A 22,880-nucleotide genomic window follows, 5' to 3' on the forward strand; every position below is an offset into this window, starting at 1 on the left:
AGGCGATCAAACTGTGTAGTGATAGGTCACTGTGCGTACTTGGGAGTGGGAGAAGTGGGAGGAGGGGATCAGGTGTGCACCTTTAAGTCAAGCCAAAGACAAAGGAGAATTTGGATAAAGAAATGAGGGAGGCTGGGGCCAGGGATGGGGAAACTTCAAGCCCCAGGGCTCAGCCTACCTAAGCCCCAAGCACTGACAGAGGTGGAGGGAACAAGAAGACATTCAAGCATGAAAGGCACAGAGGTGAAAGCAGCCAGGGACCAGGGACACAGGACCCCAAGGGCCACAGAAGGGACTTGGCTTCCTCGCCGGGCTCAACTGGATGCCACAGGCGGGTTTAAGCAGAAAACACAGAATAACGTATAATGGCTACTCTCTGGACTCTGCATCCAGTCATATAACCCCCAGCACTGGCCTCTATCACCATCAAGGGTTGGCTCCCACAGCAGGTGGGGCCTGAACCCAGTCCCATGTTCCCTCGTGCTGGGATCAGAGTAGAACTTGCGCACTGACTCTGGCTCTCTACCTCTGGCAGGGGACCCAGCCGGCAGACGTTTCCCGAAGATCCAAACTTAGCACAATGTTGTTCCCTCCACCAAGGACAACGACACAAAACAGATGTGAACTAGAAGGTAAAACTTGCAGGCAAACCAGGCAGAGAGAGGTAGGGGTGATGTGGACTTTCACACACGTGTGGTAGCTAAAACAATACGGAAGCAGAGTAGAGTACGGGAGGGGGCGTCACTGGAGGCTGGGAAGAGAGGGGAGGGGCAGGAGGAGGATAGGAAGCAGATATCTGAACACAGGGAGCAGTAAGCTCTGGGGTTCTGCAGTGCAGAGAGGCAACTAAATACCAGAATAATATATTATATAAAGAACAGCAAGGGAACAGTCTGAAGCTCCCCAACACAATGGAACCATCAATATTTGAGAGGGAGACCTCCCCATCCTGATTTGATAGCTCACACTACACGCATGCATGGAATTAATCACACTGCACCCCACAAATGTGCAATAACACATCAACAAAAAGCTAAAAAAAAAAAAAAAAGGCTTGAAGCAGGTAGCGAGTTCAAGATTTCATCTCAACAGGTCTCTAAGTCAAGATGGAGAAGTCTTCTCCTAGCAGCTCACTCAGAGGCCAGACAAAGGCGATCATTCACTCTGCAGCGGACACTGGGGCTGAGCCACCTTCAGGCTCTGAGTCTGTTACACTCCTATCTTGATGACAGGGAGCAAGGTACATACTCTACAGGATCCCTGTGGGGTCAGTGGAGAGTGTACAGAAGCTGTACATCTTACTCTACACCACCCTTACCAGCCCAAGTGAAGCCAGTGGAGGAGGTAAGTGCAGGTCTGTGGAGTATTCATTCTTAGCTCCAATGATGAGCAAGGGCCAGAGAAGGCAGGACCACCCCACAGATCCACACCACAGCAGCAGGGGAAACAGCTGTGCTTGACTCCAACAGGAGAGATGAAGGCTGGTCCTCAAGCCCCAGGTATTACAGCTGTGCTAACCAAGCTTTCAACAGAAGGGTGTGGATCAAAGGCACAGCTCTCCTTCACTCACCAGGGACCCAGATCTCCCAGCACCTGGCCCACAGCTGCAAAGGCCTCGGACACACTCAGTATCAGAAGGTTCATGCAGGTGTGCAGGAGGCCTGGGTGCCCAGACATGAGTAGTACCTACTCTGAGATCGCTTCAGGGAAACAGACCCCGGGGGCCACAGGAGGAATTGCTACGTTTGGAGATAAAGCTGGTTCTGCATTTTCAACTCTGCCTACCTCAATGATGGCCACGGTGTCAGAGGAAATGAGGCTAAGGGGTAAAGGTTCCAAGCACACAGGACTGTTCTGTTCTCCATGTGGACAGGAGGGATACTGACCAGGACCTGACCTCAGAGTCCTTGCTCTTGCTGTCCTACCTCCCAGGAGCCTTTCGCTTGGCTCCCCAGGCTGGCATCTCCTTATCCTGCTCTTCCTGCCAATACCTCTGTGGCCTTTCTGCCTCTCTGGCATCACTGGCTCCTCCCAGCTAAACTCTCTGTGGCATTTCTGTCTGCCAGTAGCTCCTCACCCTCCTCAACACTCTGTTATTCCAGAACTTGGATGCTAAGAGCCAGGAGAACCTGCTGGAGGGATGAGGAAACTATGATTTCCTTCCTCCAAGCAGGCCTGAACTAGCTTATCACTAATTCCTGGGCAGGAAGCACTCAGGCCCTGGGCTATGAGGACTGCACAGCCCCAGCTTCTGAGGACGCCAACCAGTAGGTTTTACCCCCACAGCTGCTGTCTGAAGGACTCACGGTCTTTCTTCCCCTCTTGACACTTACTTTGGGATGCCCTGCCCCGTACAATTCAATACTGCAGATGACCCTTTTCCTCAGAGTTCCCAATCCCACTCTGACTACACCCTCTCTACCCAGAGACAACACCCCACCTAAACAGCTGAAACCACAGAACACTTCACAAAAGGACTTGACAGCCCCTCATGTGCCCAGCAGAGGGCGACAGTGAATCTGGAATCAGAAAGTGGGGTGGAAAGGGGTTGCATCTTACATGGCCACTGCAGAAGCTCCTGTACTTAGGGTGAGGTCACACCCCAATGACCCCATCATGAGTTAACACACCATTCTATAGACAGTCTATTGTGCCTCTCTGCTCACCTACCCTGACCCAGCTCAGACACTGACATGAGCCAACAGTTGGGCAGATGGCCATGAGCTATATATGGACTCCAGAGCTCCACAGAGCATCAGTTTCCCCCCTGTGGTGGTAAAGCTGACTGTGGGGCTGTGACTGGTTCACTCTTCACAGCATTAAGGGAAGATGGGCTGCCTGTTACCAACCTGGGAAGAGATCAAAACTCCAAGTACGACAAGTGTTTGTCACCTTCCCACCTAAGCTAAGTCTCTGTAAGCCGGGGACCATCTATGCAACTGAACTTTGGAAAGTCTCCCACCTCTGCAGGCTCTAGACTTCCCCCATGCAAAGGGCGAATGGAAACACCCTGCACAGCTCTGGCTGTTGAGATCCAGGTATCAGAACACTCAAGACCATGGGTGCAGTGGGCCAAGGTCCTCTTGCCTGTCCCCTCCCTCCCCAAGAGTGGCCATACTCACCACCTGCTTATTCTGCTGCAGCAGTGGGCAGGATAGATCCAGCTGTGGGAGGGCATAGACAGGCATGAGGGTGAGTCTGGAAGGCGGGGCACAGACAGACTTCACCACAGTGGGCTCCACGGCGGGGAAGGGGTTAGAGAGGCTGGGCCGGTTCCCCACGGACAGGGCGATGACCTAGAGGAGCAGGAGGAACAGTCAGACACCTGAAAGAGGTCCCCTCCTCTTTGAGATGAGACTTAACTTCTATAGGACATGTGATGATGCCTATCTTATGCCCCAGGTACCATCTACAAACATCTCAAAGAGGCAGGTCAGGGGATGCCTTGTGGTTCCCCAGGACACCAGGAAAACCCCACAGCTGAATCTGCACATCCACAAGATCCTGGATATTTGAAAGAGGAATCTGCACTGACTTCAACCCATCAAGGTGAGGCACAGATGTGGGAATTTGCACACTGAAGGGTGGGGACCTTAATTGTGGAGGAATGGGTTAGAAAAGGGACCATGCAGGACAATGCCCAGGGGAGAGGCCAGAGCCACAGGCAGAACCCCCCACTCCACGCCTGCTTGCTCCTCTGAGCCAGAGGAGAGGCCACACTCACCACCCACATGGACAGGACAGGGGAGGAGCTGAAAGGCCTTTTCTGCTGCTAGAGTGGGGCCTCTGAAGTCAGGCTCAGCCCCCGGTTTTACATTCAACACAGCTGAAGCTGCGCCCGAGGGAGCATCCCCGGCCTCCTCAGAGACAGACAACTGCTGAGGACACCACGGTTTGTTCCAGCAGCCCCTCATCTTTCCTGGCCATGAGGTGGGAGGAGGGAGGTGCCTCCTGACTTTTAGCAGGCTGTCTGCCCATGACACAAGTCAAGAAGCCCAGAGGCCTGCAAGTGTGAAGGCCTTAGATCAGACCTTGCTTAGAGCCCAGCGTCTGCAGGCCAGGGCAGAACCCCAGTGACCCAGTTACGCTGAGATAATTCATTGCTATCCTCAGTCTTCCTATTTATTTGGTAGTATGCATTTCTTGTTCTTAACCTTGTCCTATACTTCTACTAGCACCTCTAGTGGGGCCTTTTCCCATGCACTCCTTTGACCACAGCGGCCAGCTTTGGACTGCCGAAGACAGACACACCCCTGTCAGGGTGTCCGTGTACATCTTCAACTAAATCTGTATTCTTTTTACTTGTAGGCATGCAGGAATCAGCTCTCACTTTTCGGATCATGGTTCTGCCTACTTTCTGTTCCTGTCTGAGGGCTCCCAGAAAGAGATCTGTCAGAAGCTAGAAGAGTTCAAGGCCTTGGCCTGGCCTGAGGAAAAGGGTGCTGCCCCCAGCCAAACAGGCCCTGTGGGAACTCAGGACATGGGGCATGCTTGGTTCAGTCGGCTTAACCTCCTAGGATCTTTTGGTTTTCAGCACTAAAAGCAAAGCCAAAACCAAACCCTAAAAACACTGTAGCTGGGCATAATAACTTATGCCTGTAATCCCACCACTTGGAAGGCTGAAGCAGGATGAGTTTAAGGTCAGCCTGTGCTACATTAACTATATAGTGAGTTTCATTGAAGCTAGCCTTGGCTGAATAGAGAGACCCTATCTTGAAATAACCAAGAAGTTCACACACACACAGGCATTGGCATATCCACCCCATCCTGAAAGAACAAGTTGGTATACCAAACCCAGGTCAAGGGTCTCACTCCTTTTGACAGTAGCCCAACCCTGAAACATGGGGCTTTGTGACTCTCGGTCTCAATCCTCTACTCCTACTTATGCCCCTGAGAAGGAGGAGGCCACCTACAGGCTGGCTTTAGGGAAGCTGGTGTGTGCTGTGGAATCCAGCGGGCTGCTTCACTGAGCCTTGGACTCTCTCGGTAGTAAGATGGAGACAACAGGTACCCTCAGGGCTCTCTGAGAACAGTAGATTTTCTAGCTCTCTCAGTAGGCAAGGTGGGACCGAGGGCAGCTGTCCACTCACCTGTTCACCTAAGGCCAGGCAGGTCATAAGGACCCAGTGCTGCTGGTAATTTCGGGAGGCTGGAGGACCCAAGAGAGCCAGGCTGATGCTGCCCGTGTCTTCAGAAGTGACATTCCGAAAGAATTTGGAAGGTTCCAGGACCCACGGCCTGGGGCCTCCTTCAAACAGCATCTCCTTTGAGGAGCCCAGGGTTACCACAGCAACAGAGGAGGGATCCACAGCCTGGAGAAAGAAGGAGAAGGCTTAGCATTGCTCTGGGAGGAGGTGACCAGGCAATGCTGGGCACCCAGAACTCAGATCCTCATCCTGCTTGGGTGGGCTGCCAGGCAAACTCTGTGTCCTGTTTGAAATTCAGTCTCCACGTGGGCAGTATGCACAGGGTTGCCATGAATTAGGGATTTTGGAAAGAACTGGGTTCTCACTGGAGCATGGAGTACACTGGAATGCTGAGCATGGTGGGCATAGTCTAATTCAGGAGGCAGGGGAAGAGACATGTGGGTTTCTATGAGCCAGCCTGGACATGTGCCAGGCAGGGTTACATAAAGAGACCTTGTCAAAATAAAATTAAAAACAAAACAAAAACCCTGGAAATTCCCACCTGGGCTCTATCCTAACACAGACTAAATGAGAAAGAAACAACTTTATGAACAAAAACATGTTCTTCATGCTCATTTCTCACAGCTTTATATTGATATCCACAAAGAGGGTATTTGGGAGCCATGATGGCACCTTGCACAGGTCCCAACACAGTACTGACCAAATATTGAATACAAGACATAATACTGAACACATACATTCACCTTCACCACACTGCTACTATTACTATTATAGTCTATGATTATTTTACCTGCATGTATATCTATGTACCATGTGTCCACAGAAGACAAGGAGGGTTCGGATGCCCTGGGACTAGAGTTAGAGGTACCTGTGAGCCACAATGTGGATGCTGGAAATCGAACCTGGATCCTCTGGAAGAGCATCCAGTACTTTAACCACTGAGCCATCTCTCCAACTCCTGCTTTAACTACAGAACCATCTCTTCAGCTTCCCCCTACCCCCTACCCCCCACCCCACACTGTGCTTTAAATAACAGAAACCAGCCAATATGGAGGCCTAGGGCTATAATCCATCCTACAGGAAGCAGAGGTGGGAGGATTTTGAGTCCAGCCTGGGCTTCATAGCAAAACCAGCTCAAATAAAAATAAAAAGGTCCGAGGATGTGACTGAATACTTGCCCAGCTGTAGAGACCCACAAAGGTTTCCTAGTGAGAACTTACTCAGGGTCGGAGAATCTGAGCTTGCTTTACCCAGCAGGGCTGCATAAGGGGATGATTTGACCACGGGCGGGTGTGGTTACCAGGTGTTTGGAAGGGTCTACACTTGGCTGTTGGGTGTGCTTTGATCTAGCAATGAGGAAGTAATTTGCCCCGCCCCTTGGCATTGTTACAAAAAGCCCGTTTGAAGAGGCAGAAGGGACCATTGGATTTTGATCCAGGTTCTCCGGAAGCTATCCTGTGTTTCTTTCTCCTCTTCACTATCTTTCTATCTAAAAGTTTCTTATCCTTCTCTCCTCCTCATAGGAACCCTTTTAAAAGGTGGGAGCTGGCCTCCACACCCAGCATGCTCGAGCTTGCTCCTCAGTGAGGGATGCTATGGAGTGTGTGGCAGAAGACAGCGCTCACGGGAAGCACAGCTGCAGAGAGGCAAAGGGTAGGCTCCAGGCGCGCCTGGGCAGCTCGGCCAGGGCCAGCTCGCTCCCTTCTTGCTCCACGGAGCTCTCCTCATTTTCCTTTTGTTTGTTTGTTTGTTTATTTTAGATGGGTCTCATTACTGAGACCAGGTCCAAGCTGCCAGGAACTCAAGATCCTCCTGCCTCAGGCACCTGAGAGCTGGGCTTACAGGTGTGCATCACCTCGCCTGGCTTTACCTTCCTCATCAGTGTGTAGAGGCACCTAAGGCAAGTTTCTAGGCCCGTTTTGTACTTGGTAAGAACAGTGCCTAGCACACTGCAGATTCTCAACACTCACTGAAGTAAATGGTGAACTGGCCAGTAAAACCACAAGGGCCTCAAAGTTTCCAGTGAGCAACGAGAAAACCCACACAGCTTTTCACAGAAAGCCCCCATCTGTTTTTACCACTAGGGTGGCTGTGGTGCTAAGGGACTGACTCACAGCCTGTCCACAGGCACAAATGGTAACAGTTGGAATCTGTCTTAGTCTGCTTTCTGTTGGTGTGATAAACACCACAGCCAAATGCAACTTGAGAAGGAAAGGGTTTATTTGGCTTACCCGTCCCAATCAATGCATCATGGAAAAAAGTCAGAGCAGGAACTCAAGGCAGGAACCTGACTCAGGAGCTGAAGCAGAGGCCATGAAGGAACTTTCTTTGGTTTGCTCACCCTGCTTTTTATACAACCCGGGACTACCCACGTCAATCATTACTCAAGATAATACTCCACTGACTTTCTGATGGGGGCATTTTCTCAACTGAGGTTCCTTCTTCCCACATGACCCTAGCTTGTTGCCAAGTTGACAAAAACAAACAGAAAACAGCACAGCATCTATGGAGAGAGGCCATCCTCACCGAACCTCTAGAAACATTCAAGAAAAGGTGGAGGACAAGGCAGATGACAAAAGGCAGACACAGCTCACCTTGAGGGGCAGGTAGGCAGCAAGAGTGATCTTCGCACCCAAGTGTACATGGCCGTGTGTGTAGCTCACAAGGAGGGTAGTAGAGCCCTGGGCATCAGCTCTCACCATGACTCCACTGCAGTGCTCAGGCCCCGGCAGCAGCCTCCCTGCACGAAGAAAACCAAAAGTTAACCTGAGCTTGTTCTTCAAGGGGAAGGCAGGGCAGGCCAAGGGCCCCTTTTCATTCTGGACTTCATACACAACTCGATTTTGTTATCATTTAAATTTTCCAGAGGCTGGAGCTATAGCTCAGTGGAAAAACAGCTACCTAGCACGAACCCTCTAGATTTCATCACCAGCACCACAAAACAAACAAGGCAAATTCAAGTACGATTCATGTACATTACACACAGGTCTGGTACACATACAACTGGCAATAATTTTCCATCTTCCCCCATGTGTTCAACACACCCTGCGTCCAGGATCCAGGTCAAGAGAGAGCTCAGCCTCCCCTAGAGACCCCTTCTGGTCCCCAACCCCTCCCGACTTCCATCAGAACAGCCTCAGGTGTGCTGTATCTATGGCTTAAATAAAGTGGGGAGGGGATCACAGGCTGCAGTGGCCTGCCTTCCTCACCAAAGTTCTCAGTCTTCACAGTCAAGCATTCTTCACCCACATTTCTGCACACTGTTCTGCTGAGGAAGTACAGCAAGACTTCTTCATGCCACCGTGAACATTCCAGGTAGTTCTCATTTGGGCTGTGCTACACAGTACCAGTGTGGACATATGTGGGGCCATCTTTAGATGGCATACCCCAGCCTTTCTGCTGGCTGTGTCCAGAGGAGGGGGACCAGTGGCAGGCAGGCATGTGTGCAGCCAAGTGTCTCTCCCAATTTATCTTGCTGACAGCTGCTTTTCATCTGTGTTATCATGTTCCATCAGATTTTAATTGAATTTCTAAGAAATGTATTAATGTTATGCGGGTTTGTTTTTGTCCACTTGACACAAACGAGTTACTCTGGGAAAGGGAAACTCAGTGAAGGGACTGCCTCCATCAGATTGACCTGTGGGCAAGTTGAGCAAGTCTGGGGGGCATTTTCTTCATCAATTACTGATGTGGGAGGTCCCAGCCCACTGTGAGTGGTACCACCCCTGGGCAAATGGTTCCAGGCTGTATAAAAAAGCAGGCTGAGCAAGCCAGTAAGCAGTGCTCCTCTATGGTCTCTGCTTCAGTTCCTGCCTCCAGGTTCCTCCCCTGGATTCCCTCAATAATGGACTATAACCTGTAAGCCAAATAAACCCTTTCCTTCCCCCAAGCTACTTTTGGTGATGGTGCTCATCCCAGCCACGGAAAACCAAACTAAAACAAGTGTGAATTATGATGAAGTGTACAACACATAAACTTCTCACCTCAATAAAGGGGGGAGGGACAGTCGTGGTGCTAAAGACCTTTAATCCCCACACTCTGAAGGCAGAAGCAGCAGGCAGCTCTCTATGAGTTCAAGGTCTACCTGCTCTACACAGTGACTTCTAGGCCAGTCAGAGACTAATAGTGAGACCTGGTCTTAAGAAAAACATCCCACCTCGATACTCTTATATACAATCCCATGCCACAACCACAGGTCAGAGCCGTGCAGGTTCCATCACCAGCTGCCACTCAGGCCCTTTGACTTGCAAAGCTGAGATGTCTAGTACTAACTGCTCTACCCTGGCGTCCATTATTCTCTGTCTCTTGTCACCCAAGTGGAATCATGTAGCATTTATCCTCTTACGTTCACCTGGCACAGTGTCCTCAAGGCTCCTCAGGGCTGCACCACATCAGAGCTTCCTTCCTTCTTAGGGCTGAACCTGCCCTGGGTCCAATCCTCTACTGATGAGCACCTGAGCCACCAGCATGTAAGAATAATGCTGCTATGTGTTAACAAAGACGTCTTTGCATTTGCACTTTCACTAACCTTAGGTCTATGTCTAGAAATGGGACTTCCTGAATCATATAGTAATTCTACGTAAACTTTGGAGAATCTACATTTTCCAAGTAGTTACCCTTAAGATCTTCCAAAAGAGCATGGACTCCAGTTTCCTCACAACCTTGATATTTCCTGTTGCTGTAATAGTAGCTGCCCCAATGGGAGTAGTTTTATGTTTCTTCTTTGAGATTTATTTTATTTTTAATTGTGTGTGTGTATAAAGCATGTACATGCATGCAATGCCCGTGGAGGCCAGAAGAGGGCGTTGGATTCCCCGGAACTGGAGTTAGGCAGTTGTGAGGTACCTAATGTGGGTACTAGGAAACAAACCTAGGTCCTCTGGAGGAGCAGCATGTGCTCTTAATCACTGAGCCGTCGCTCTAGCCCTTTCCTTGTGGTTTTGCTTTGAAATTCTGTGATGACTGATGAGGGTGGACATCTTTTCCTACAATAGGGACTACTACATGTAACATTCACAGAAATAGGTGCTCAAGTCTGTTGTATGTTATTGAATCATTTATCTGTTTCATTGTTGACACACAGAAGTTCTTTACATATTCTGGATCTTAACCCCTTAATAGGAAAATGATCTGCAAAGACTTGCCCCACTCCAGGTGCTTTTGCCCAATAGGGAACCTGATACAGCCCCTTCCTCAGAGAGTCCTGTTACATGTACCCTGGCTTGGAGGGGTAGACATGACTAACCTATCCTGAGAATCATATGTGCCCCACAGGTCATGTGTGCCCTAGGATGGACCTCACACATACATAGACATCTGCTGCCCCAGCCTGCTGAGTCCAATAAGCACCCATGTGCCCTGACCCAGAGTTCAAGTTTCCAAGGTAAATCCTATACCCTGTATACTGAGGAAGATTCCAGCACTTTCTAAGGGAAATTTTGACCACACAGAATTTGTTTTGGCTGCTATCTTCAGAACCCAGACTCCTTGAAAAATCCACAAGATGTCCGAGGGATGTCTACATGTAACTCTTGCATCTGTTTCCCCGTGACCTGTGGAGAAACCTCAGAGAGGAACAGAATGCCAGTAAGTGAAGGGGCTTATCAGCCCTGGGACTGCTGAATTACAGGCCCTGGATTTTCCCTGCGTACTATCCCCAGAAGCCCGAGTGGCACCCTACAGACACCCCGTGGTGTGAGGCCAGTACAGGGGACATTCCATCTCTGGCTGCCAGCAGTCCCTCTCCCTCAAAATGCCATTTCTTCCATCTGAAATAGCTAACATGTGGAAACATTAGATTTTCTAAGGCTACCAGCCAGTGACTTTGCTTGGGCACTTTTCAGAGATGTCCTTCTACCCTGTGCAGTTCTGGATGTCATCACAACCACAGGGGATACAGTCACTTGGAAAGCATGTGCCATGGAGACTTACATCCCTCTCTGCTCAAATACCTTCATTGGCTCCTCGCCTCTAGGTGTGAGCCCTCAGTTATAGAATAGGTCCTGATGTTCTAGGCTCACCATGATAAGCCCTGCCCCACAGCCTGCTCCTACACATAACCCAAGCATCCTGCAGATTTCCTAACCTGCAAATCAGACCTAATCCTCACCTTGCCTGGATGCACACCTCTGGGAGGCCACAGCTCACAGAAACTGGAGCTGAAGGTCTGTGCCCCATCCCTGCCCAGGCCATGTGTGACCGTAAGCAATGAAGCTGCCCCAGGGTCTTCACAGGACACACAGCCCACCAGCAGCTCCTGTTTCAGGTCTGAATGAGGTCAGCCAGGCAAACTGCTTGCCCCCAACATGCAGGGCTGACACTGTCACAGTCACCACCAATAGCTGCCTCAAGACAGGAGGCAGAGAAGAATGTACTCAGGGTGGCCGGGGCCTGTCATAGGCATTACGATAGAACCCTGTGTAGACAATATAGGCTGGGCACCTGTTGCACTTCATGAACTGAACTATGAACATGGGCAGGAGACTCCACTCACGCATGGAAGAGATACAAGCATAGAGGTGGCTTGTCAAAGGTAACACATCAGGCAGCATTCAGAGTGGACAGGAGCAGGGGCCAAGGGCCACCCCTTAGGTTGTGGCCCCTCTGGTACCCACAGAGAACCCACACCATCTTGGCTCCGATTCTGCTCCTGGCTTACCTGGCAATGGCTGGAACACACCCTGGTTCTCCACTTCCACCACCAGGTCAAAGTGGGAGCAGTCGCTTAGGGTGACCACCTCATTGGCCCCACCAGGCATGAAACCGCTGATTGTCAGGGGCAGCTCCAGGGTGTGGCCCACTCGAGCCTCCACCTGGCACGGGGCGAACTCCATGCTGCTGGGCTCAATCACATACACCTAGAGAAAGAGAGGAGGCGCAGGCCCATCAGGAGGAAGACCAGCTGGGCTGCTGGTGCTTACTAAGTTCTACAGTGGGTAGGATAAGGGGAAGGGCTGGGCCAGTGCCTGGAAAGGGTGGGGATGGCAGCAAGGATTCTCTCCCAACCCTTTCCTCCCCAGGCCTCTCCTCCCAGTCAGGAGGGCTATCCCAGTCTCCCTGAGACGGGGCCTGAGTGGCTGGAGCACAGCTAGGGGGAACCACCCATCATGTCCTGTGCAGCCATGGAGTCAGTTCTGACGGCCCATCCTTATGGGGCCTGACTCCTCGAGATCAGGGCTGGGCTGGGCCCATCGATCCCCCACACACCACAACTATAGGCAGAGGAGTGAGAGCTCTGAACGAGGCCTGAGAGGGCAACTGGAGCCTCTATCCTGAGCCTCCTCACCTAATGCCCGGCCACCTTCTTACCTTCATCTCACCAAAGTGGAGAGGGTTCTGCACATCATGCGCCTGGATCACACTGAGTCCAGTGTCACTGCCCGTGGTCATGACACCCTTGACGGTGACTGTGGCAACCATGTAGCTTGATGAAGACCAGCTGAAGTTCCCACTGCCCCCATGGGCCTAGGGAGGAAAATGACATGGGATCCATCAGCCCCTTACCCCTCTGTGCCTGGGGAAATACAGGGTTGGGGCAAATGTGCGCTCTCACTCATTATCACACAAACATGCTCATCTATTGACACCCAGGTTTAGTTCATACACACACACACACACACACACACACACACACACACACACACACACACTGACCTGCTCACAAACGCCTACAGCCACACATTCACACACCTGTTCACACTCACCATTCACATGTCTCCTTACATTCAGTCACATTTGACACCTACATTCACACTTATGTTGAAACCATAAACACCACAGACAGACAGACAGATAGAGACACACACACACACACACACACACACACACACACACACACACACTCGCGGGCTCACTCCCAAACACACACATTGCATACCATATACACACATGTTCATAATTCAAAAATCATACCTACACACACAGCCAAAATCCTGCCTGTGGGCGCCATGGGCCCTGACCCCCGACTGTGAGTGGCTGCAGCCTTGCTTGCCTGACCAGGTGTCCTTCCTATTCAGATTCCCTGCCGGTGTCCTTCTCACCTTAGGATCATCGGAGAGCTTACCGGAGGTTCTTTGTTCCTACATCCTGCTGGTGATGTAAACAACTTAGGTGCATCCTGTATTTGGTGTAAACAACTTACATGCAAGAATGCAGAACTTTGGGTCTAGAATGTAGATCATTGGTAGCGAACTTCTGCCCTCAGGGGATCCTCCATTTGTGTTGTAAGCCTGTATTTAAGGTTTCCTCCCTCTTTCAATAAACGGCATTCGACATCCAAACGTACGAATGACTCGCTGTCTCTTGTCTCTATTTTTTAATCCGCAGCCCTTCGCTCGGACATGGTGAACAGGTATTGGTAACGCAGGCGCTACTGCTACAGATGGAGGTTCCTACCGAGATTTGAGTAAGAAGGAACAGCTGACGGACACTCTTGGAAGGCCGGCCGGCATTTTACAGGTGAGAGTGGATTGAAATGGGTACACGTAGCTCACAGTCAGTTAATTGGACTGTTGAAGCAGGAAGGTACCAAAGTTAAGAAAGGGCAAGACAGCTAAGATTTTAAATAAAAAGAAGGAAATCTTCCCAAAAGAGAAGAGGGAAGGAAAGGAAATTTCCCGTTAGAAATGGGAGAAAAATTTTAATCAAGAAAAAAGGATTTTCCCGGTAAAAAGGGGAAAAATTTTTAAAACTAGGCCTAAAGATTGGGGCCCTGTAGAGAAAAGATAAAGGAAAGAGAGAAGCCTCTTCCAGTGGTAATGGAGAATGTAAAGACTTTTTCCAGTTGTAGAGTTTTCAGGATAGCTGAAAACTCTTGAGTTTTTTCTTCCCGCCAGTGCAGAGCGGCAGCATCTGAATTACAAAGAATCGGCAGGTAGGCCTCATTGTTGCTGGCTGGAGAGCAAGCAAGCTTAGAGGTTAGAAGTTTTACTGTCTGTTTGCTTAATTTAGGTTCAAATGTTTTTTATTTTTCCCTCAGAGTGGGAATAATTCAATATTTAGGATCCCTTCGTGGGAAATGTTTTTCTGTTTTCCCTTATGGTGGGAATAACTCGTTATTAGGTAGTCCCTTCATGGGAATAGGAAGTTTAAACGTGAATTTGTGTGTGCGGGGTGCGCCCAGCGGCTGTGGCGGACAAAGGCGTGCATGAGATAGCCCGAAGCAGCGGGCGGACAGATACGCGCCGGTGGGAGGCAGAGCCGTGCAGCCCAGGCAGGTGCTGGCGATAGAGCCCGAGCAGTGGGCAGAGCAAAGCTAAGCTGCAGCCTCAGTGAGCTGAGGCCGGGAAGGGACTAGCACTAAAAGTTTAAACCGGGCCTAACTTCTGGTGAAAAATGGTTTCGGTCAGGACATTGAATGCTAAGTCAATGCTGTTTAAATAAAGGATGTTCTGTTCTTTTGATTGTCTTGATAAATGTTTGGATGAATGTTTGATCCTCATGGTTGAAAAACTAAAGGAACAAAATTCATAATTTTGAACTATATATTAGGTATGGTCTTGTCTGTTGATCATTGATTGTTGATCATTGTTGATCACTGAAAATTTGGCTCTACAATTTAAGTTGCTTTCTAGAAATTCTTGGTTTAATTCTATAAAAATATAACACCTGAAATGGTTTGGGTTATTAGCTTATTAAATAATGTTGCTAAGATAAACCCATAAATAATAATCTCTTACTGATAAAGAGGTTACAAAATTATTTTTCCAGTAAATAAAATACAGGTAAATTGTTTGGTCCACATTGTTAATAATTGGCTATTTGTGTTAATGTGTTACTTGAAATTTATAAGAAAGGATCCTCTTTTAAAAATTTTATAAAATACTCCAGAGTATAACCTAAAGTTTACCTTTTCAAATCCTATAGAGATTATATTTAATGCTTTTATAATTGGCATATGTAAAAAGGACCATGGAAACAGAAGCTGGTGATAGAATTGCTCAATTATTATTACTTTCATATTTTAAATTCAAAATGGCGCCGATATGTATAACTGGAGGCTTTGGAAGTACAGGAAAAAAGGTGTTTTGACAAACAGTTATCAATGATAAACAGCCTAAATTAAAAATAGAATTATGTGGGATTGAGATTGGAAGATTATTGGATTCTGGTGCTGGATATATCTATAATTTCACAAGAATCCTGAGATCCCAATTGGCCCCTTAAAAATTCTACCTCTAACCTACAAGGTATTGGCACAGCTCAGACGCCATTACATTACAGGCTACTTTTAAATTAAAAGGATGAGAAAGGTCATACAGGAACTTTTCAACCATTTGTGCTACCTCACATTCCAGTGAACTTGTGGGGACGGGATGTGTTAGACGTTATTGGAACAGTGCTTACTACACAGCCTGTACAACAGATGCTAAAGAGTCAGGGCTACTGCCCGGACAGAGGCTTAGGAAAAATGTTTCAAGGAGGCCCACAACCTGTGGCAGACAAAACCTGTGTCACTAGGGGTCCTGGCGATACTAGAGGATTAGGGTCTTTTCCATAGAGGTAACTGCACAGCAGCCTTCGATTATGCAACCGATAAAAATCACTTGGAAGAGCGATGACCCTGTATGGGTGGAGCAATGGCCCCTTACTAAGAAAAAATTGGAGGCTGTATATGCGTTGGTTAAGGAGCAGTTAGATGCTGGATCTCTCCGTTATCATACAGGCATAACCTGGGAACAAGCCATCCAGATAGTTAAATCATGCCCTATTTGTGTGGAATTTTTACCTGTTCCTCATTTGGGAGTCAATCCTCGAGGACTTTTACCTAATCATGTGTGACAGATGGACGTCACACACGTGCCTTCCTTTGAAAAATTACAATATGCTCATGTGTCTATTGATACATATTCTTCTCTAATTTTTGCTTCTGTCCATTCAGGGAAAAAGGTTAAGGATGTAAAAAATCATTGTTTTCATGCTTTTGCTTACATGGGAGTGCCAAAATACATAAAGACTGATAATGGTCCTGCCTACAGTAGTACGGGATTTTCAAAATTCTGCCAAGATTTTTCTATTGTTAATAAGACTGGTATTCCTTATAATCCTCAAGGGCAGGCTATAGTAGAACGCTGCCATCGTACCTTAAAAACTTATATTGCTAAAGTAAAAAGGGGGGAGTTAGGGGCTCATCTCTCCTCTCCACATTCTATTCTTTCCCTTGTTTTATATATTTTAAATTTTTTATCGGTGGATTCTGCTGGAGTATCTGCTGCAGATAAGCACTGGAGGGCTCCTGTTGCAAATCATCCTCTGGTGCGATGGAAAGATCTTTCTACTGGCACTTGGAGGGGACCCGATCCAGTGTTGGTGTGGGCCCGGGGATCTGTTTGTGTCTTTCCGCAGGACAATGAAATTCCTCTGTGGGTTCCTGAACGCTGTGTACGCTCTGTGGCTGCTGCTGAATCCCAACATGGCAGAGACCTATTGGGCCTTCGTAAAAAATTCTCCCCTTCTGATGCCAATGGGGATTGAGAGCCCAATATGGCCAGCCTTGGCAAACATTATTGTAAGCCTAGGAACCGTAGCCATGTGGTTGGATTCTTCAGAAGGTAATGTATGGTAACTTTGTTCAAAAAACATTGAGAATGTATCACACCTTGGAGATTAAGGATAACTCTGAAGGTCAATGAACTTCATTTGCCAACAGTAGCATGCCAGCTAAGCTTTTCGCATTTTGCAACCCCCCTCAAGCTTGTGTAGTACCTACTTTTCAGGAATGGCTCTGTGCAACATTTATTTGCCTCCTGAAATTCATCTAGCCTTTCTGAAGATACCTCAAAATTTGTGAGCCTGAATGTAGCCATTACTGAGGCCATTAGTTCTGCTCCTTGTTTGCTGTTTTTGTTTTCTGTTTTCTTTATGTTTCTCAGTTGTTCTCTTGCAGACCTGCCAGCCTAAGTAGTGCTGGGATCAAGAAAAATGGGCCTTGGTGGTTCGTGTTCCTGGAGCCGTGTCCATGCCAGTGGACCGTGGCAGCTAGACACAGATGATGCTCACACGCTCCAGAAGAGACTCTGACATCGCTGTTGCCACTGCTGCTATTGTTTCTGGGATTGCTATTTCATAATTGGTTACTACAGCTAGCACAATGGAGACCCTGGCAGCAAAAGTAGCTACCACAGTTAGTTAATCTTTCTTCTTATTGGGCATGATAAATTTAATTCCACTTTTATACATTATAATTGGCTTTGTAAGTTGTAAATTATTTAAACTCAAGTTCCATTTGCTCGGGATACCACCTTACAGGACTCCTATTTGCGGTAAGGCTCGTTTAAATAGGGAATGGTTCAATTGCCTGTAGCCCTCTGGCTATGGGTGGGTTAGGACTTCTGCTGGTCTTTTCTGTGTCGCACAGATTGCAAGCCCAGTGCCACTTTGAGATCTTTGGCGGCAGTCACTCTACAGCTCACATGGTTGAGTCTGTATGATAATGAGTATTCAGAGACGGGTAATGCTTGGGCCGCTGCCTCCAACCTAAGACAGAGCACTTGTGTGGCCTGGGCAAGTGTCTCTATGACGGGTAAGGTGGTCTGCTGGTCCCACGCAACCTAAGTCAGAAGCTCATTTAATAAAAAGGGGGGACCTGTGGGCGCCATGGGCCCTGACCCCCGACTGTGAGTGGCTGCAGCCTTGCTTGCCTGACCAGGTGTCCTTCCTATTCAGATTCCCTGCCGGTGTCCTTCTCACCTTAGGATCATCGGAGAGCTTACCGGAGGTTCTTTGTTCCTACATCCTGCTGGTGATGTAAACAACTTAGGTGCATCCTGTATTTGGTGTAAACAACTTACATGCAAGAATGCAGAACTTTGGGTCTAGAATGTAGATCATTGGTAGCGAACTTCTGCCCTCAGGGGATCCTCCATTTGTGTTGTAAGCCTGTATTTAAGGTTTCCTCCCTCTTTCAATAAACGGCATTCGACATCCAAACGTACGAATGACTCGCTGTCTCTTGTCTCTATTTTTTAATCCGCAGCCCTTCGCTCGGACATGGTGAACAGGTATTGGTAACGCAGGCGCTACTGCTACACCTGCCCATGGAAAAATGTGGTACAGGCCAACATTTCCTCAGAGGTTCCCTTTGGCCCTCCCTTCCTCCATCTCATCTCATTTCCAGTCTTCCTATTTGGGGGACCTGGCAACTGACACACAAATACAAAGCTATGACAGTGTCACCTCCAAGAGCTCAGACCTGGGTAGAAACCACCTGGTCATGGATCCACCTGCGGAATTCTGCTCTGGGGCGGACAGAAGCACACCCAGCACATAGCTCTGCCTGTTCCTAACCATCTTCAGGCCCTCTTCTAGGTCAGAGATCAACCTGAAACCCTGACATACTTTAGTGTGCAGGTACCAGTGCAGACAGGATACCTGTCATCATTTCTGCAGGTGGACCACAGGAGTGATGGGACTTGGCTGACCACTGGGCCTGAGCCCTAGCTGAGAGCACTTCCTGATGACCAGAACTATGTGGGGTTGGGAGCATCAAGGGGCACTGTAGTGGGTAGCCGTTCCAGCTTTGACCTGGAAATACCACCCCCTTCGAGGCTTCGGTAACTGTCACGCCTACAAGGCAGAGCCGAGAGAGGACCCTGAAGACCCGAGATCCGGATGGGGGAGCTTTCTTCGTTCCTGGACCCTGGACACTGGAGGCAGACCAAGCAGAGTTCTCCAGAGAACACCGCTGGACTGCGCTATACCTTTCCGAGTCCCTGTTACCTATCCCTTCACTTGTAAGTTACCCCACAAAATAAACCTCCCTTTTAACTACGTGGAGTTGCCTTAATAATGTCACCAATAGGGCACTAAGGCTAGGCATGTGGTAGGGAGGGTGGTATTTCCACTTGATTTTAATTTTCCCTGTAATTATATTTATATTACTTTCAAAAATAGTGTCTCTTAGGAAACTAACTGCTAAGCAGAACTCAGACCTAGACTCCATTTCTGTGTTTTAGTTACTTTCCATGGCTGTGATAAACACCAGGACCAAAAGCAACCTGGGGAATAAAGAACTTATTTCATTTCCAGGTATCACTGAAGGAAGTCAGGGCAGGAACTCAAACAAGGCAGGAACCTGGAGGCAGGAACTGAAGCAGAGGCCATGGAGAATGCTGCTTACTCACTTGCTCACCTTGCTGTTTTTCCTTTTTCCTTTCTTTCTTTTCCTTCCTTCCTTCTACATATTTATTTGGTTTGTTTATTTATTCATTTGTCTTGAGGCAGGGTCTCTCTATGTAATCCTGGCTGTCTTGGAACTCCCTATACAGACCAGACTGGGCTTGAATTCTCAGACACATGCCTCCTGCCTCTGCCTCCTGAGTGTTGCAATTAAAGGTGTACACCACCGTGCCCCACTCAGTTTGCTTCCTTACACACCCCAGGACCACCGGCCCAGCGGCTCAATCATCAGTCATGAAAACACACCAAAGGCTTACATAGGCCAGTCTCATTACTTCATCTCAGATGACTGTAGCCTAACCAATCAGGACAGTTACTGTGATTTTTGTTTTGTTTTGTTTTTTGTTTTTCTGAGACAGGGTTTCTCTGTGTAGCTTTGGTGCCTGTCCTGGATCTTGCTCTGTAGACAAGGCTGGCCTTGAACTCACAGAGATCCGCCTGGCTCTGCCTCCTGAGTGCTGGGATTAAAGGTGTGTGCCACCGCAGCCCAGCTTATCTGTGTGTGTGTGTGTGTGTGTGTGTGTGTGTGTGTGTGTGTGTGTGTGTGTGTGTGTGTTTTAATCTTGTTAGTTACACTGCTGTGATGGACACCTCAGGAACCATAAAAACCATAAGGCCTGTCTCATTTAAAGCTATCTTCTACCTCTCGAGAATAAAACTGAAGGCAAGAGGATGGCCAGATGTGGAATACACCTGTCCCCGCACTAGACAGACTGCAACAGCAGGATAGCTCATTCTAAGCCAGTCTGGTGAGACCTACAGAGTTCAGATGCTGTCTCAATAAATAAATGCAGAAAAGAATGAAAACAGAGCCATCATCCCAAGGAAACACCCCAAAGTAAGCACCTAAAGCAGCCTTGCACCCACCTTTATGGTGTACTGATAGGCTCCTGTCTTTGGTTGCCACGGAAATGTCAGGATGCTGGGATAGAGTGTGATGGGGATATGAATGTCCACTTCCTGCTGGTTCCACACAGGTACCTGAAGCACATGGACCCCTCCGTCCTGCAAGGATGAGATTGCTGCATGTCACCATGATAACCACTTTATCACTAGCTATTTTTTTTTGTCACCCAGACCCTACCCTCCCTGAGGACCAGGCCATAAAAAGTAGCTTTGTGCTCCTAAGAACACAGAATAGACAGCAGACTTGGTGGGGGAGACCACTCATGTAAAAGATATTTATTTGAGTCCTCAGATATTCCTCACAGGATGGATGTGGCTGTCCCCACTTTACAGATAAAGAAACTGAGGTCTGGAACATCTCATGTAAAACCTGAGCTCCAGTGATAAGACATCACTGTCTGGGGCAGAGGTCCTTCCTGTCTCTCCACACATTGCTTGTGTGAGGCAGGCAGCGAGGGGAAGACCCGTGACAATGTGCTGACTGGTAAGATACTGCTCCCCACTAGAGCTCATGAGGCTTTTCAGTACAAGACAGAAGGAAGGTTGGGGGACTCAGCAGACAAACAGATAATGGGGTGCCAGTGGGCCCGCTGCCCACGCTGTCCCCCAACAAAGCTGTATTCGATCTCGGAAGGTGAGACCACTTTTATAGGGGTGGGTGTAGGGTAGTGGAAGAGAAAGCTTGTGGCAACAGGAGGATCCCCAACAAGCTCTGGACAGCCGAGGGCATCTGGAGCTCGAGCCCAAAGTGGGAAAGTCTCCTCAGGAGCCAGAGCAGTGGCACAGGATGGGTCCTGGGGCCAAGTACCTGCCACCTGACATTTCTACTTTCAGAGTTGGGTTGTGGGGGCCCAGGGCCTAAGACACGGACAAGGGTTGACATCAACTCACCTGGTCCACCACGGAGGTGAGGGTTGCACTGATGATTGTCTGGCCACTCTGGATCGCCCTGACGTGATGATAAGACCCATTCTGGGAAGATGACAGAACCTCAAAAAACTCGGGAGGAAGCACAGCTTCGATCCGGATGTTCTGGAAAGGCAGGCAGGATGGGTAAGGGGAGCTTCTCAGAGATGAGTGTGACATCCAAAAGCTGGGAGAGCTCCAAAACAGCAGCCAAGCCAGGCTGAGAGCCTCTGTGGCCCAAAAGCCTCTCACACAAAGTGGGCAGAAGAAACGAGGCCCGAGTGCTCTGACCTCTCCCAGCCTCCCTCCCTGCGATAGCAGTCAGACCTCGAGACCCAGCACCACGGTTCTAGCTGGATGTGTGATGGGCAGCTGACAGCCGACTGGAGTTGCAAGAAGGGGGCAGTAAATTTAAAAAGAGAACTGAGTCCCTGACTGCAGGGGTTTCGAACACAGTGACGGGCTCAGTCACTGTTCAGCAGGGGATAGAAAGACCTCTGTCAAAAGAAAAAAGGAGACTAGCCTCCTTCTAAAATCTCTAATACTACTGTAAGAGACTGTATGATCTATGTGAGGGTACTGGGAAGTTCTCCTACGGGACAGAAGGCTGGCCACCACTCCCCAACTCATCTTGCATGATTTCCCAGAAGCTAAACATGGCGGCCTTGGTCACTTGCGAGTTTCTGGAAGGTAGCAGGTAGACCCAGACACCTGACCATCTCCAAAGCAAAATGGACTCTCACCTCAGGGATCCCATGTAAGAACAGGAGGCCAACACACAGAGCTGCCACCACCACTACTACCCACATTGGCCCTGCTGCCTGGGGTATCTAGCTCCAGCCCTGCGTGAGGGGATGATGCTGATTTATGGTCTAACAGAGTACTGAAGTACTCCAGGGACCCCATGATATTATCTCCACAGCCCTAGGAGTATCACAGGAAGCTTTGATCTGCCTATGTGGGGACCCTGTGGTTTTGGCTGCTCCTTGGACACTTGCTCCAAATGATCTCACATCATCCCTCCCTCCATCAGAAGCCCAGCAGGCACTCACGTCAGATGGGTAGACCTTGTTGCTAGACCTATCAAAGACTTCGATAGTGATTGCATATAGACGTCCAGTCTCAAGAACCCATCTGTCACCAGGGTGAACTGTGAACCCTAGAACAAGAAAAGGGGGGGTTCAACACTCAGGTTACAAGGGCAGCAGGGCTGAAGAAGAAGCCGAGGCTAAGCACTATACACCCACCCATGTAGAAGGCCCCAGAATGTTCACCAGGCCTGGCTGCGGGGGATGCATGGGGTATGGAACCTGATGGCCACCACTGTTCCCGACTTAGAGAACCACAGCTGATCCTTCTGATTCCTGGGATCAACACTGAACATACACACTCTGAACACTCATGGACTCATCAGCCTGAATCTGACCCTCAGCAGGTTTAAGGTCTGAGGCTGTGGCAATCAAGGTTCTGACTTCCCAGTAGGTCTGAGGCTCTGGTGGATCTAGCCTGAGGCCCATAGCTCATCTAGACTCTGAATCCTCAGCTGGTCTATTCCTGGCCAATGCAAGTCTATCCTAAAGTCACACAGGTCCGGCCAAGCTCATGGCAGTCTAGGCTCTGAGGCTGAAGGATGAGTACACTGTGGTGATATTGTGTCTCACCTGTAGCCACGGGAGGTCCAAGCTCTCAGGCACAGCAGGTCTAGCCTGAAGCTAGGGCAGGTTTTGGATCCCAGGCTAGGAGTAC

At 49.0% G+C, this 22,880-nt stretch overlaps 1 protein-coding gene across 3 annotated transcripts in view; it reads right to left on the bottom strand.

The window, feature by feature from the left end:
* Nup210 (nucleoporin 210) overlaps positions 1–22,880 on the bottom strand; it is a 102,543-nt gene that overhangs the window by 44,254 nt on the left and 35,409 nt on the right. For all 3 annotated transcript variants that reach the window (XM_076567353.1, XM_076567355.1, XM_076567354.1), the window contains exons 9-16: positions 22,187–22,293; positions 21,120–21,260; positions 20,190–20,327; positions 12,456–12,611; positions 11,806–12,004; positions 7,742–7,887; positions 5,091–5,312; positions 3,123–3,296 (exon numbers count right to left, since the gene is read on the bottom strand). In XM_076567353.1, the coding sequence (XP_076423468.1) occupies positions 3,123–3,296; positions 5,091–5,312; positions 7,742–7,887; positions 11,806–12,004; positions 12,456–12,611; positions 20,190–20,327; positions 21,120–21,260; positions 22,187–22,293 (1,283 nt within the window). The remainder of the gene's footprint in view (positions 1–3,122; positions 3,297–5,090; positions 5,313–7,741; positions 7,888–11,805; positions 12,005–12,455; positions 12,612–20,189; positions 20,328–21,119; positions 21,261–22,186; positions 22,294–22,880) is intronic.

This window comes from Peromyscus maniculatus, chromosome 3 (assembly GCF_049852395.1).
Source record: "Peromyscus maniculatus bairdii isolate BWxNUB_F1_BW_parent chromosome 3, HU_Pman_BW_mat_3.1, whole genome shotgun sequence".
NCBI lineage: Eukaryota > Metazoa > Chordata > Mammalia > Rodentia > Cricetidae > Peromyscus > Peromyscus maniculatus.